The following is a 12736-nucleotide window of genomic DNA, read 5'->3' as shown; positions in this document are numbered from 1 at the left end:
TGGTCCGTTTCCTGCACAGACTCGGTCCCAATTCAGTCCCAGATCTATTTCAAGATCGCACTTCACCGTTGTGAAGATCCTCCGTGGACTTGCACGTGCCTCCCCCCTCTCTTCATCTCACTCTAGCCCCCTCCTACATCTCCCTATTCATCTCTACTCCCCTCCACGCACTCTCCTCCCTCTCATCTCACTCTCAGAGCGAGAGGGAGAAATCTATCCAGGGGTGCGGGAAACCAGACAAGCGCGAAGGGCAGCTAGAATGGACACCAGCAATTGCCAAAGGTCTGCGGTCCTACATTGGGGATGTTTGGTCAACTCAACGAACGAATCAGTGATAATTGTTTTTTTTTTTACCCTTCTATCTGGCAACAAAACTGAGACCTTTTTTTTTACAACGAGTCATGTTTGCATAGACCACAATACCTGCAGTCATAATGCAAACAAAAAACATAACTCTGATAATGTATGCACTGTCCTTGAAATTGATTGGTCCACACACGAGACAGCTTTCCTTAGAGCCTAGTTTCACATGGGTTGGACCAGATGACGCCAAAAGGCATTACGACTGCAGGTATTGTGGTCTATGCAAACATGACTCCTTGTAAAAAAGGTCTCAGTTTTGTTGCCAGATAGAAGGGTAAAAAACCAGTTATCATATTTTTTACTGGCAAATGAGGTTCCAATGGAACGAATCAATGTTTATACACGAGACGCAACCCCCCCCCCCTTGTGTAACGGATCCCACACTCGTGATCCGCCAACCTCTCGCTGCCTCCATAGCGCTGGATTCCAGAACCGCGCTCATGGAATGCATCGACTGGCTCAGCGTTTCAACGCCTTATTTATGGGAGCTCTCCGTCTCTCCCTCTAGCACGTGTGTGCGTGCGCACGGAACATTTGCACGTTTGAGTTTTCCCGTGAGCAGAGGGAAGGGATGTGGAGTGCAGCGCGTGCGTTCGGTGTCAGCGGGTGCTGGAGGAAGAGAGACGGCCCTGTAGCTGGCACGGCTAAGCAGGCACACTATGCTTATTTACCCAGGAAAGTCCACACTTGAGTGGGAGATTCTTCTTTCATGTGTGCGCCCAGATGTAGAGATCGTTTAGAATCGTTTAAACGTCGCATCAATTCATCCGGTGCTTGCATACTTCCGACACATCCAACTGGATTCTTGACTCTATCTGTAAGGAGTGCGCTGGCCGTTGGAAGCCACTGCACCACCGCTCTACCCAAATCCGAATTTCACTTAAATAAATCAATAACATGACACTCGCTGCTCTAGTGCTGGCTCCAGGCAGCCGGTCAGTGATAACACGAGAGAGAGAGAGAGAGAGCAACAGCCAAGAGTGCATTATATTAGCTGAAGGGCACGATCCATATTCCCACACGGGGGTTGTGCAAGGGGATTAATGAACGGGTGAGTGATACAGAAAGTAAAGGCTAATAACAAGAATGCAGACGGACCGGCACGCAACAGAAGGACAGTTGGATGAACAGACAGACAGATCGAACGCATTATCACTTTCAACCTCCGTTGCAAAGCGAAACAATTTGATTAGTAATTTGTGTTGGGAGAGGGATGCAGCCTCGGAATCGCATTGAGACGCACGAAGAGGAACACGCGGATTGGAGAAGGCACTCGGCTTGACGACATCGAACCCAACTGTTAAGCGAGAGTGGGGGCTCGTGCGGGAGGCGTCGCTGCGGGAAGCGACGATGATGGACGAAGGGGCAAGCATTGCGACGGAATGGCAGCAAAGGAATGGAGCGCGTCAGGGAGGACGTCTCCCGGGAGATGGAGGGACGAGCATCAGCTCCTGCGCCTGCGCTTGGAGGATTGCTGCATCGTGGGAAGCGACGGTGGTTTGCGGGAAGGGAGAGGGGGGCTTAATCCAGCAGTTGATTTGATGACGGCCGACGGCGATGATGCACGATGGCAATAAGCGGCCTTGCCTGTTGATGAAGCAGTTGATGCCGTGCTTGAGAATCCGCTCCACCTTGTCCTTCATCTTGTCCTTCTCCGCCAGCTCGATCTCCGCCACCTTGGCGTTGGAGTCCACCCGCACGCGCGAGCCGAAAATCTGCGGGGGGCGCAAACGCGAGATGGGGAGAGAGGGGGTGTGGGTGGGGGGGGCGGCAGAGGGGGGGGGGGGCGCATGCGGCGCTCGCTTGGACCAGGCCACGCGACGCAGGCCGGCAGCCTGGTCCCGATGTAGGACGGCTCCCACTCGCAATCCACGGGGAGGGATCGCAAAGTCTGATTTCGTCTATGTCTATGTCCAGATGTGTCCATATCTGTCTATGTCCGTCTTGATAACTCATTTCTTTAGAAATGCTTTTTGCGTTCGGTTTGTTGTCCTTCCCCCGCCCGTACCTGCGATGAGCACGGTTGGCTATGTACAGTGCTGAAATAAGTTCAATATACAGACGTACAGTTCATCGTACATCTGTCCATCTGTTTGTTTGTCCATCGGCATGCCCATGGTCTGGTCTGGCTGTCTGTCCATTTTCACTTTACCTCCCTGGACTACGTGCTGTGAAGAGGGACTCATTGTCCACAGTCACCTATTATATACTTCATTCTTCTCAAGGCCACAGCGTTATTGACGAACGTCTGTAAAACGTGCAGGCTTTCGAGACCAATTTTACCCATAATAAAGTTTTTTTGGTTTTGTTGGGTTGGATCACGCCAATCTAAATGTGTCGGTTACCCGCCACAGCCAATCAATCGATAAGGTGCGTCATGTAAACAAAGCGTGCCAATTAGTTACTACCCCAGCGCACATGCGTGTGCTGGAGAGTAAACCCACAACATTTTGACGATTCGCCAGTAATTGCAACCAGCATCATCAGGCGACAACCTGGCCACCGATGATGCAGAGCTCTTCAATTTTACGGCAGCTTTTGTTTTACGGTAGCCGTTTGCGATTGGAAGGAGTCTGTCACGTGCAGCTTATTTCAACTTGAAACCTCACTAAGTGCTTCCTGAACGCATTGAATTTGATTAAATTCAGGGTGATCCATTTACAGACGCCCCACTACGCTAACAGGGATGGAATATTACAGTTTAAATTGTCGGATTTAAAAGCCTCGATACGAGTCCCACCAATCTCAACGCACGCATTAAACCTTTCGGCGCTCTCTCCTCCGTAAGAAAAACGAGGCCATCGCTTGCACAATAGTCAACGGCTGTTCCTAAGGAATTGAAAGTGTGTCATCAGAATCAGTGAGGTATCTATAAATGAATCGTGCTTTTGTTTTTATCATGCTGAGATTAGTTCTCCCGCAAAGGACGCAAAACGCTTTTATAGCCAGCCTGGCGGTCCGACAGACCAATTCTTAACCGAGCGTACTGCCACTTATTTGAACAAAAATCTAATTAATTGGGAGACAAGTAATTACCAGATGAATAAGAAACAATCGTTTCTTTTTTTATCATTTAATACAAAATATATTTGACCTAAAACTTGCATTCCCCTAATTGCCAGTGCTCGCGCACGACTCTCTGCGAATAAGCGCCCGTTTAAGGCCCTTCATCCTATAATTACAAACAAAAGGCTCGTGGTCTCCGTACAATGCGGGCGCGACACACTGCCACCACTCCCAATGCGTCGCTAAGTATATTAACCGCATTAACGATTAAACGAGGATTGAATTAATCGGTCGGAACATGGCCGCCGGGACTACGGGATCAGCTGTTTCCGTTCGATAGCGCCGCTGAATATAATAACGGCACCCGTGCTGAAACAGCGGGGAGATGAACGTTCAACGTGCGAGTGGCTTGTCAACAGCTGGTGTGTTCAAACAAGCCGGCAAAGATGGGCCATTAAGAGGGCCACAATTCTGGGGTTGGTTTCTGTGACTTACTCAACACAGTTGCTGAGCAAAAGCCCAAATCACGAAGGGTCCTGCATCAAACAGCGCCGTCAATGTTGCAATAGCAGAGAGCGTAACGAGTTTCTTGATTTGTGTTGTTCTTATGGGTTTGGGGGAAGAGAGATGATGATGATGGTGGTGGGAGGAGGGAATTCCACAGTGGAGCAGCATGAGAGAAGCAAAGCAGTGTTGCGGCGAGGGAGTCGGTGGGCGAGTGAGTGGATGGGTGATTTTATGTGCGGGTGAGTGGGCGAGTGTGTGATTGGTTGAGTGTGTTTGTTGTGGCCTACAGTGTGGTGGTTGAACAGTGTGGTTGAGATGAAACAGTCTGGTTGACAGTTGAACACAAGATAAATGTGCAGGAAGCAACACATGCACGGACGGATTGACCGAGATCCCTAGGCTTACAGAGGACCCAAAAACTCAAAACGCAATCTCCAATAAAAATTCTATAGGAGAGCCAACAGACTTACACACAGACCCCCAAAGGCATCAACAGAATAAAATCCGGCTCATTTCCCGATGACGCTTGACGTAGTTTCATTGCTTCCATCATGGGACCTCCCTTTGCCAGTACAAAAATATGAGAATAGATTTTCCCCAGATCGGCGTTTAAACATCTTAACACCTGTTTAGTTGCCAGAAAAAAAGGGGGAAAAACCTATTCTCACGCGTTTGCTTCCAATTGCGGAATAAATCTTGAGAAGCATTGTCGAGCCGAAACGGCAACGGCGGGTCGCGTTGCCATTACAACGCCGTGACGCCTTCGTTTGCACGGCCGCGTCGGGTGGCGGAGGTCTCTTTTCACGACGCGAGTTTGCCCGGATAACGAACTACGCGTCCGAACCCAATCGTCAATCACGAAACGTAACGTCCGCTGCGACAACCTCGGCGCTCAAGTCAATCGCGCGCGGTGGGGGGGAGGGTACGCGGTGGGGGAACGCCAGAGGTCGCAAACGGGTTTTGATTCCTTACCCTTACCCGGCCGCATCAGGGTCGCAAACGGCTACCCGTACCCGGCCGGGTCGGTTACTCACTAGTGACTCACGGCCTTCTCACTCATTGATTGGGGTGAGTCACGTGCGGCTACCCGTACCCGGCCGGGTATGGGTAGCCGGGTATCGGGTAGGGTACGGGTATCGGGTACCCGGTTGTGACCTCTGAGGAACGCCGCTGGCCTCGCGCACTGGCCGTCAAACTTCACGGCCGTCAAACTTGACGGCCGCGCTCTTCGAAATCTCCGGGCGGGAGTCGTCGGACGGCGGCGGGAGAGAGTGCTCACCTTGATTTTGTCGGCGTCCATGGACGTGTTGGCAATGAGGATCTTGGCGTTCTCGATCCTCTTCGGCTGGTTGACGCCGATTTTCTTGTCCAACAGGAAGCCTGAAAGTGCAGCGGGGCGACGAGATCACAACGTGACGATGGGCAACGCTACGGACCAGAGAGGAGGCCGCGCGGTCCGGAGGTCAGAGATGCTGGGGTGTGAATATCGGGTTTAGAGCCGCCTGTGATTAAACAAAGTGATCTGGCGATGCTGCTGCTGCTGCGTTGGCAGTGGTGCACAATTAACAACTCAACACGCCCGTAAAATAACACTTTGTGTGTGTGTGTCCTTGAAAATAATTAAGCATACAATAGGTCAGTGCTCTTCTTTGCAAAGCCCACGGGACCACTGGCGGCCCCTGACGTGCTGCCCGCCAGCAATACGCAGATGGGGAGACGCCCCTTGAAGGCGGTGTGGCGGCCCTCACACCGGTGAGGTCTTATCGGCGAAAGTGGGCCCCCCTCTCTCTGAAAATTAGTGAAGAAAACCATAGCGGGCAAATGGCCCTTGATCACGTCAAACAGAAAGGCCAAAGAGGCAGAGCGGATGCGACGACTGACGGACGTACGTAGAACCAACCGTGCTAACACTGGTCAACACACTTTTTCTGCCACAAGGTATTCCAACGGTTTTTAAACTGGCATCAGTTTTTGTCTATCACATCAGGTTTTTGAGATATCAAATATTGCATTTTCAATCAAAACTGCAGAAGAAAAACATTAAATAAATGTAGATATCTACATAAAATGATATTATAAACACACTATCCTAAAAATACAGCGCCATATTTTAACACGAAAGCAGTCACTGACTCGCAACAACTTGCAATCATAAGTGACAGAGTTAATTTCGGGTAAAATCAATGAAAATGGGGTATGCCGATAGCATCAAAATGAGATGTGATAAAGCAAATCTGAGATCACATTTGGAATTGGCACCCTGAAATTAGTCTAGAACAGCTGCAGGTGAAGAACAGGTCTGTCGAGAAGACAGACTCTGTCCTCTGTCTTTTCGACAGACCTGTTCTTCACCTGAGGACGGCTGCTTGCGTTCCATTCTACGTTACTTTACCGAAAGAACCAAGAAGATGTTTTTTTTTGTTGACCAGTTTAATCGGAGGCGCCAGGTGTAGCCGTTCCGGTCTGTCGAGAAGACAGACTCTGTCCTGTCTTTTCGACAGACCTGTTCTTCACCTGAGGACGGCTGCTTGCGTTCCATTCTACGTTACTTTACCGAAAGAACCAAGAAGATGTTTTTTTTTTGTTGACCAGTTTAATCGGAGGCGCCAGGTGTAGCCGTTCCGGTCTGTCGAGAAGACAGACTCTGTCCTGTCTTTTCGACAGACCTGTTCTTCACCTGAGGACGGCTGCTTGCGTTCCATTCTACGTTACTTTACCGAAAGAACCAAGAAGATGTTTTTCTTGTTGACCAGTGTATAATCGGAGGCGCCGGGCGTAGCCGCCGTACCTTCGTCGAGGTACGAGTCGAGAAGGGTGCTGCCCAGCTTCTTGATGACGTGGATGGCCTCGAGCGAGCCCTTTCCGCGCAGGCGCAGCACGGCCTCCACGGCGAGCTTGGCGAAGTGGTCCTTGTGGTGCGTCAGCAGCTTGGAGGAGAGGGTGGTGCGCGAGATGTTCAGCAGGTCCAAGTGGAACTTCTCCTTGTCGTGCCTGCCGGACGGGACGCCGAGGGCGGCCAGGGGTCAAGAGGTCGCCGTGGGCCAACGATCGACGGCTTCCTTCGTCGTGATTATTTGGCGCGACCGTTCGCTGTGCCACAACTCCACCCGGACAGATGAGCTGCTCACTCATGGTCTGTGCTACACACGCTTGTAACGATTATAACCCTCGTTTCACTTCAACGTTTCTCAAACTAAACTGTCCTACCAACGGGCTTAAAAGCGACCTGTCCAAGCTGACGTCACATTATAAGCACTTCATTGAATATTGATGTGTGCTTATGCGGCCTTGTATTTTCCTCCTTAACGGCAAATTGCTTTTGGCCCGACTTCTATTTGCTTCCTTGCTGTACTTTGGCTTTTGTCACTGTCAGCCGAGCAGCAAATGGGGACCCCCCCACCTACTCCTCGATCCTTCGCGCACGTTTGAGCGTCAGTTGTCAACGTCTCCCCCCCCCCGCCCCCCTCCCCCCGTAACGCCGGTTTCCTTTTGAGGCGACCTCTGTTCCGGTTGTTACTTTGCTCCGCTCTCTATCTCGCTGCACTGTCAACAACAGCGGCAGCAACAAGAAGCTTTTCTTGTATTCCGACTGCCTCTTGTCATTTCGGCAGAGGTCGCAAACGGGTTTTGATTCCTTACCCGTACCCGGCCGCACCAGGGTCGCAAATGGGTACCCGTACCCAGTCGGGTACCCAGCCGGGTACGGGTACCCGTTCCCTACCCGTACCCTACCCGAAATGAGTGACAAACGGTTACTCACCAGTGACTCACGGCCTACCCGTACCCGTACCCGGCCGGGTACGGGTAGCCGGGTATCGGGTAGGGTATCGGGTACCCGGTTGCGACCTCTACATTTCGGTGATCCAGGTCACCCGAGCAACGGACGTTCCATCCTGGCGTCGTCTTGGGAGTTCTCACCCCCCGCCCACGAAAAAAACCAAGGAACCACACACAGAGAGAGAGATGGCCCCCCCCCGCGTGCCGACAGCTCACCCGTGGTCCACTGCCGCCAGCTCCAGGGCTTTCGCAGCCGCCGCGGTCGACTTCCTCCACCCGGTGATGATCGTCTGCGGGTGAATCTTCTTGGCGATGAGGATTTCCGCCTCCTGAGCAAGCAAAAGCAGAAAAAAAGACAAAATGACGGTGGGGGGGGGGGGGGGAGGAAATCGAGCGTCGCTCCACCCTCGGCACGCGCGGGTTTTTCTCCAGGCACTCCTCTGCCACGTGTACGGACACTCACTGACGTACCGATATAGGACCACAAAGCTTGGGCGATTGTTGGGGCAACGGCTCTGGCCGCCGCCCCCCCCACCTCCTCCCATGCAATGGCAGTACAGTTTGAGACGTCTAAAAACGACTCCCCGCGGCTGGAGCGAAACGTCGGACATCGTGCCCAAGGGCGAGCGTACGGCACAACCGCGAAAGCACATCGGAGGGATACACAAGAGTGTAATGGCGAAAGACCACCGCAGCGGCGATCGTCAAGACCGCTCAAATCGTTCCAAGGTCCATCCCCCTCTCTGCCAGTAAAAGCGAATTGCGACGTCCCGCACCTTACACACACGACCCGCAGCATCGCCCTCCCCCTCCCCTCACACCTTCCCTTATCACCAATTATCCCAGCCCGTTCGAGAGACGAGAGAGCGCTAAAACTCGAGGCGCGACCGATCCCGGCGTGCGTGAAAAGTCCTCCACGAAGAAACATTTTAATTAATCCTTTCCCCCACCCCCCCACACACCCCCGCCAGCCCCCAGAACAAAACAGAGCGTGCCCGGGTGCCCAGCGGTTACGCAACGGGCAACAAAACTCGTGATTAAAGCGCCACTGGCGAGCGGCCTTGGCAATTACGCCGTCAACCGTGGGCACAGAGGCGGCGAAGGCTTCCGTTCGTCTCCACCGTAGCCGAGCAACGCGGCGAGAACGCGACATGCCGGGCACGCAGCATCTGTGATTTTGCGCGAGGGCGTGTCGCGGTCCGTCCGCGAGTGCTCGTTTGTTTGTTTTGGGTCGCCGACTTGTTTGGCGAAGACCATTACCGGCTCACAAACGGGAATTAGCCTGTGACGATGTCTCATTTGGTCGCGAGAGGACAAGAGAGCTTTTGGCAGCTCCGTACGGATCAAATAACCGGCCCGACCCCATCCCACCCAGCGGCGCCACCGCTTCGTTTGTGCCTCACCCTATCTGGAACGCTCGAGGCCATGGATCCACTCGGGCAATTTTAGGGCAATCGTCACCAGCAACGCATTATATACCGTGAGAGACCATGGCACACTTGGCACAAAAACGGGGATGGAGTGAAACAATAGTTCTGTCGGGCCAATCAACGGCAGCGATTGAGATAGCAACCCGCCTCTCAAGACGCTGCACATAGGTTGCTCTGCGAGTATATGGGTCTCTGTGCGAGTCTATGGATCTCTGTGATTAGTCTATGGGTCTCTGTGCGAGTCTATGGATCTCTGTGATTAGTCTATGGGTCTCTGTGCGAGTCTACGGGTCTCTGTGCGAGTCTATGGATCTCTGTGTGAGGCTATGGGTCTCTGTGCGAGTCTATGGATCTCTGTGTGAGGCTATGGGTCTCTGTGCGAGTCTACGGGTCTCTGTGCGAGTCTATGGGTCTCTGTGCGAGTCTATGGGTCTCTGTGATTAGTCTATGGGTCTCTGTGCGAGTCTATAGATCTCTGATTAGTCTATGGGTCTCTGTGCGAGTCTATGGGTCTCCGTGATTAGTCTATGGGTGTCGGTGCGAGTCTATGGATCTCTGATTAGTCTATGGGTCTCTGTGCGAGTCTATGGGTCTCCGTGATTAGTCTATGGGTGTCGGTGCGAGTCTGAGTTTTTCTGCGAGTCAATGGGTCTCAATGCGAGTCGATGGATCTTAATGCAAGTCAATGCGTATCTATGCGACCTCATGGTTCTGTGAGTCGATGGGTCTCTATGCAAGTCTATGTCTAAGCTTCCACGACACGTGTATTTAAATGCGGTTGCATGTAAAGACGCCGTACAGTTGAGTCAGAGATTTAGCAAATATCGCTCCGCAACATTTGCGCAGTGTTGGCGATTTCGCCGTCACCCGGCTACTTTTAAGAAGAAACGCGCAAACGAACCCGCACACAAAGCACGGACCCACTTGTGCGTTGCACCACAAGTTATTACAATGAATAATAAACGGTCACGAGACCTTGCACTTGTGTGTGCGAATTAGCATGCAATTCCACTCAACGCAGATTCATTCCGTACACAAATGTCACCCGGTTATTGCAAGTGTTTGTGCGTACGCGCGCACGCTTATGTGTGTCTGTGGGTGGGTGGTAGCGGTTGTGCAGCGGTTAGCGCGCCGCGCTATGAACCCGGCAACCTGGGTTCGATTCCTACTCACGGCCAACACCAGTGAAATGGTCCTGGGCCTTCCCTAGGTCGACCCAGGCTTAAATGAGTACTTGGTGTGGTAAGTAAACATAAGCACTGGCAGGCCCCACCTGAAAAAGAGCCTTGAGACTCGGTATGGCTCTCCTGGTTAAACGAGTGTAAGAAAATGAATTATTATACTGGTAGGAACCACCTGGTTCCACCAGGTGGGGAGGGTGGGGAGGGGCTGGTTGGGGAGGGGAGGGTGGGGAGGGGCTGGGTGGGGAGGGTGGGGCTGGGTGGAGCGGGTGGGGCTGGGTGAGGAGGGGACTGGTCATCCCGTGGTGCCCTTATAAAACTCAAAGTTTAACCTACTCACGCCGGCTTGTGCCCGCCCTCACAGTCGGGCATATTTGCAGAATACACCACGCCGCCGTTGACCCTGGCCATTGACCGAGCAACCCAACGTTCCTACCAGCTCCCTCCGCAGGAATGTGTTTCATTTAATTCGAATCACTGGATCGCCGTCACTGCGACATCGCCGGTGCTCTTACCCTCAGCAGCTCAGCGGCCAGCACAGTCACGGAGGTGGTTCCATCCCCAACCTCGTCGTCTTGCACCTTGGACATATCTAAACAAACACGCGCACACACACGCAGACACGCAGCACACACACGCAAACAGAGACAAGCACACAGAGAAACAGGCACGTAAATATACACAACAATAGGTTTAGTATCTCGGGAGACACGCGTTTCTCTGGTCCATGCCGCCTTCCACTAGGCACTTGGTCAAGTTGAGAAACCAGCGATTCCCGTTAGCGCTACGGAACGCGATGCCGAGAGTTTTTGGGTATCTATGCATTCCGTGCGCTCGTTGCGCCAACTCACTTCCCCCGCCCACTACCCATGAGCCTCCCCGTTTCTTCTGCGTCTCGAGACAGCTGCGCGCACACAATGCTGTCCCCACGTCCGTCAGCGTAGCCACGTGCAGAGCGAATCCAAACCGCAATAGCAGAGCGAATGCCGGGGAGTAACAGGATGGCCGCGTGCACGACTGCAAAATCTCACAAACGAAACCCGCATATAGAGCGAGGAAAACTCACATTGCCAGTCCCATGTGCATTGTCCGTGTCATCTGTACCGTGCGTCCCTCTCTCTTTCACACCCGCTCGAAGGCGCTCTCAGGTCTCTTGCGTACCGCCTGCATTGTTTACCCCCTAAGCCTCATTCGCTCTGCTTCGTTCGTTACCAAACGCTCGCCGCGAGGTGTTCAAGCGCAAAAAACCCCTCCTCCCCGCCCCCCCCCGCCCCGCAACACAGTCCCGTTCAAATTCTCGACGAGCGAAAACGTCGCCCCTGCTGGCACACGGCGCCGGGCACGCGCGTCGCCAGCACAAAGAATCGATCGCAATCAACGAATCGTTAGCGCACTTGCACTGCATCAAAGAGTAAACCGGGTCTCGCGCACGGCTAGAAAGGCAATGGGAACGAAGGCCTATTTGCCACTTAATGCCATTAATCCAACTCGCGGAGACAAAGTCTGCAGATAAAAAAAAAAACAGGCGTGATTTACACGCAAGGAGCAGCCAGCCTATTAGTTCACGGACCAATTACTCCGACGTGGAGGGGCGATATTTACAGGGCAGTCCGCACGGCAACGGGTAATGTCGGAGTCTTCCAAAAAATTGAGCTGGCAAGCGGCGGGGGCAGCTCTCTTGCGCAAGAGACCGTGACGCGAGAGCCCGAGGATGAACGTCACGCGCGGCGGCGCCATCCGTCACGTCGACGGTTGGCACGCCGCCCTCGCTGGGACCAGGCTCGCTGGGCGCGCCCGCAGGCGACGTCGCCGACGCGCCCAATTTATTAGCGGCCCGACTTCAGCCAAAACGGTTACGAAACGCCGAGCGGGGCTCAGGCAGGGGACGAGTCGCGGCCACGAGGGACGACCGACAAGAATGGCAAAGGAGCGGCGGACGGTCGGGGAGGGGGTGGGGCGGCGGCAGATGGAACCGCGCTCCAGAGGGTTTCACGTCCGCCGAGGAGACGGAGCGATGGCGGGATCGGCTCGTCGTGCGAGCGGGTGCTGGGTGGCCTGCCGCCGCATCGCGGGATCGCGAGAGGTGGCGACGGCGGCGGGTTAGGGCAGGAGGCCTGCATGCGGCAGCGGCTCTCGATGTTGATGATAAAAAAAACGTTGAACGCGCGGCCACGAATATAACAAAAAAATTGGGTTTTGTCGCCCAGGGGGCGAAATCCCGACAAAGCAAACAGCGGCCGCCGCGTATTAACCCTTTCACCATTCCGATGACGTACGTGCACGTGAGTCATCGCAACGGAATCTAAAAGAATATATATCGGTACCGAGGCTCCGACAAGGCCATGCTGGGAGGGCATGGCACAGTTTGGCGCCAGCTGCTATGGTAGAGTGCGGCGGTCACGTCGCTGCGGTTGAGTACAACGTCTTTTAAAAACGACGACGCTACGCATCTCGATTAAAAAAATGTAAGCC

General features: G+C 53.4%; 1 protein-coding gene across 1 annotated transcript in view; it reads right to left on the bottom strand.

Moving 5' to 3' along the window:
• The window catches only part of CCT2 (chaperonin containing TCP1 subunit 2), a 44111-nt gene that overhangs the window by 13954 nt on the left and 17421 nt on the right, over positions 1-12736 (bottom strand). Inside the window, exons 5-9 of the mRNA XM_061552954.1 lie at positions 10780-10856; positions 7870-7982; positions 6665-6867; positions 5156-5256; positions 1951-2078 (exon numbers count right to left, since the gene is read on the bottom strand). Coding sequence (XP_061408938.1) covers positions 1951-2078; positions 5156-5256; positions 6665-6867; positions 7870-7982; positions 10780-10856 — 622 coding nt within the window. The remainder of the gene's footprint in view (positions 1-1950; positions 2079-5155; positions 5257-6664; positions 6868-7869; positions 7983-10779; positions 10857-12736) is intronic.

This window comes from Lethenteron reissneri, chromosome 2, assembly GCF_015708825.2.
Source record: "Lethenteron reissneri isolate LAM-NWPU_2019-01 chromosome 2, ASM1570882v1, whole genome shotgun sequence".
Lineage (NCBI taxonomy): Eukaryota > Metazoa > Chordata > Hyperoartia > Petromyzontiformes > Petromyzontidae > Lethenteron > Lethenteron reissneri.
The sequence above is the reverse complement of the archived record's forward strand: the minus strand, read 5'-3'. Positions and strand labels throughout refer to the sequence as shown.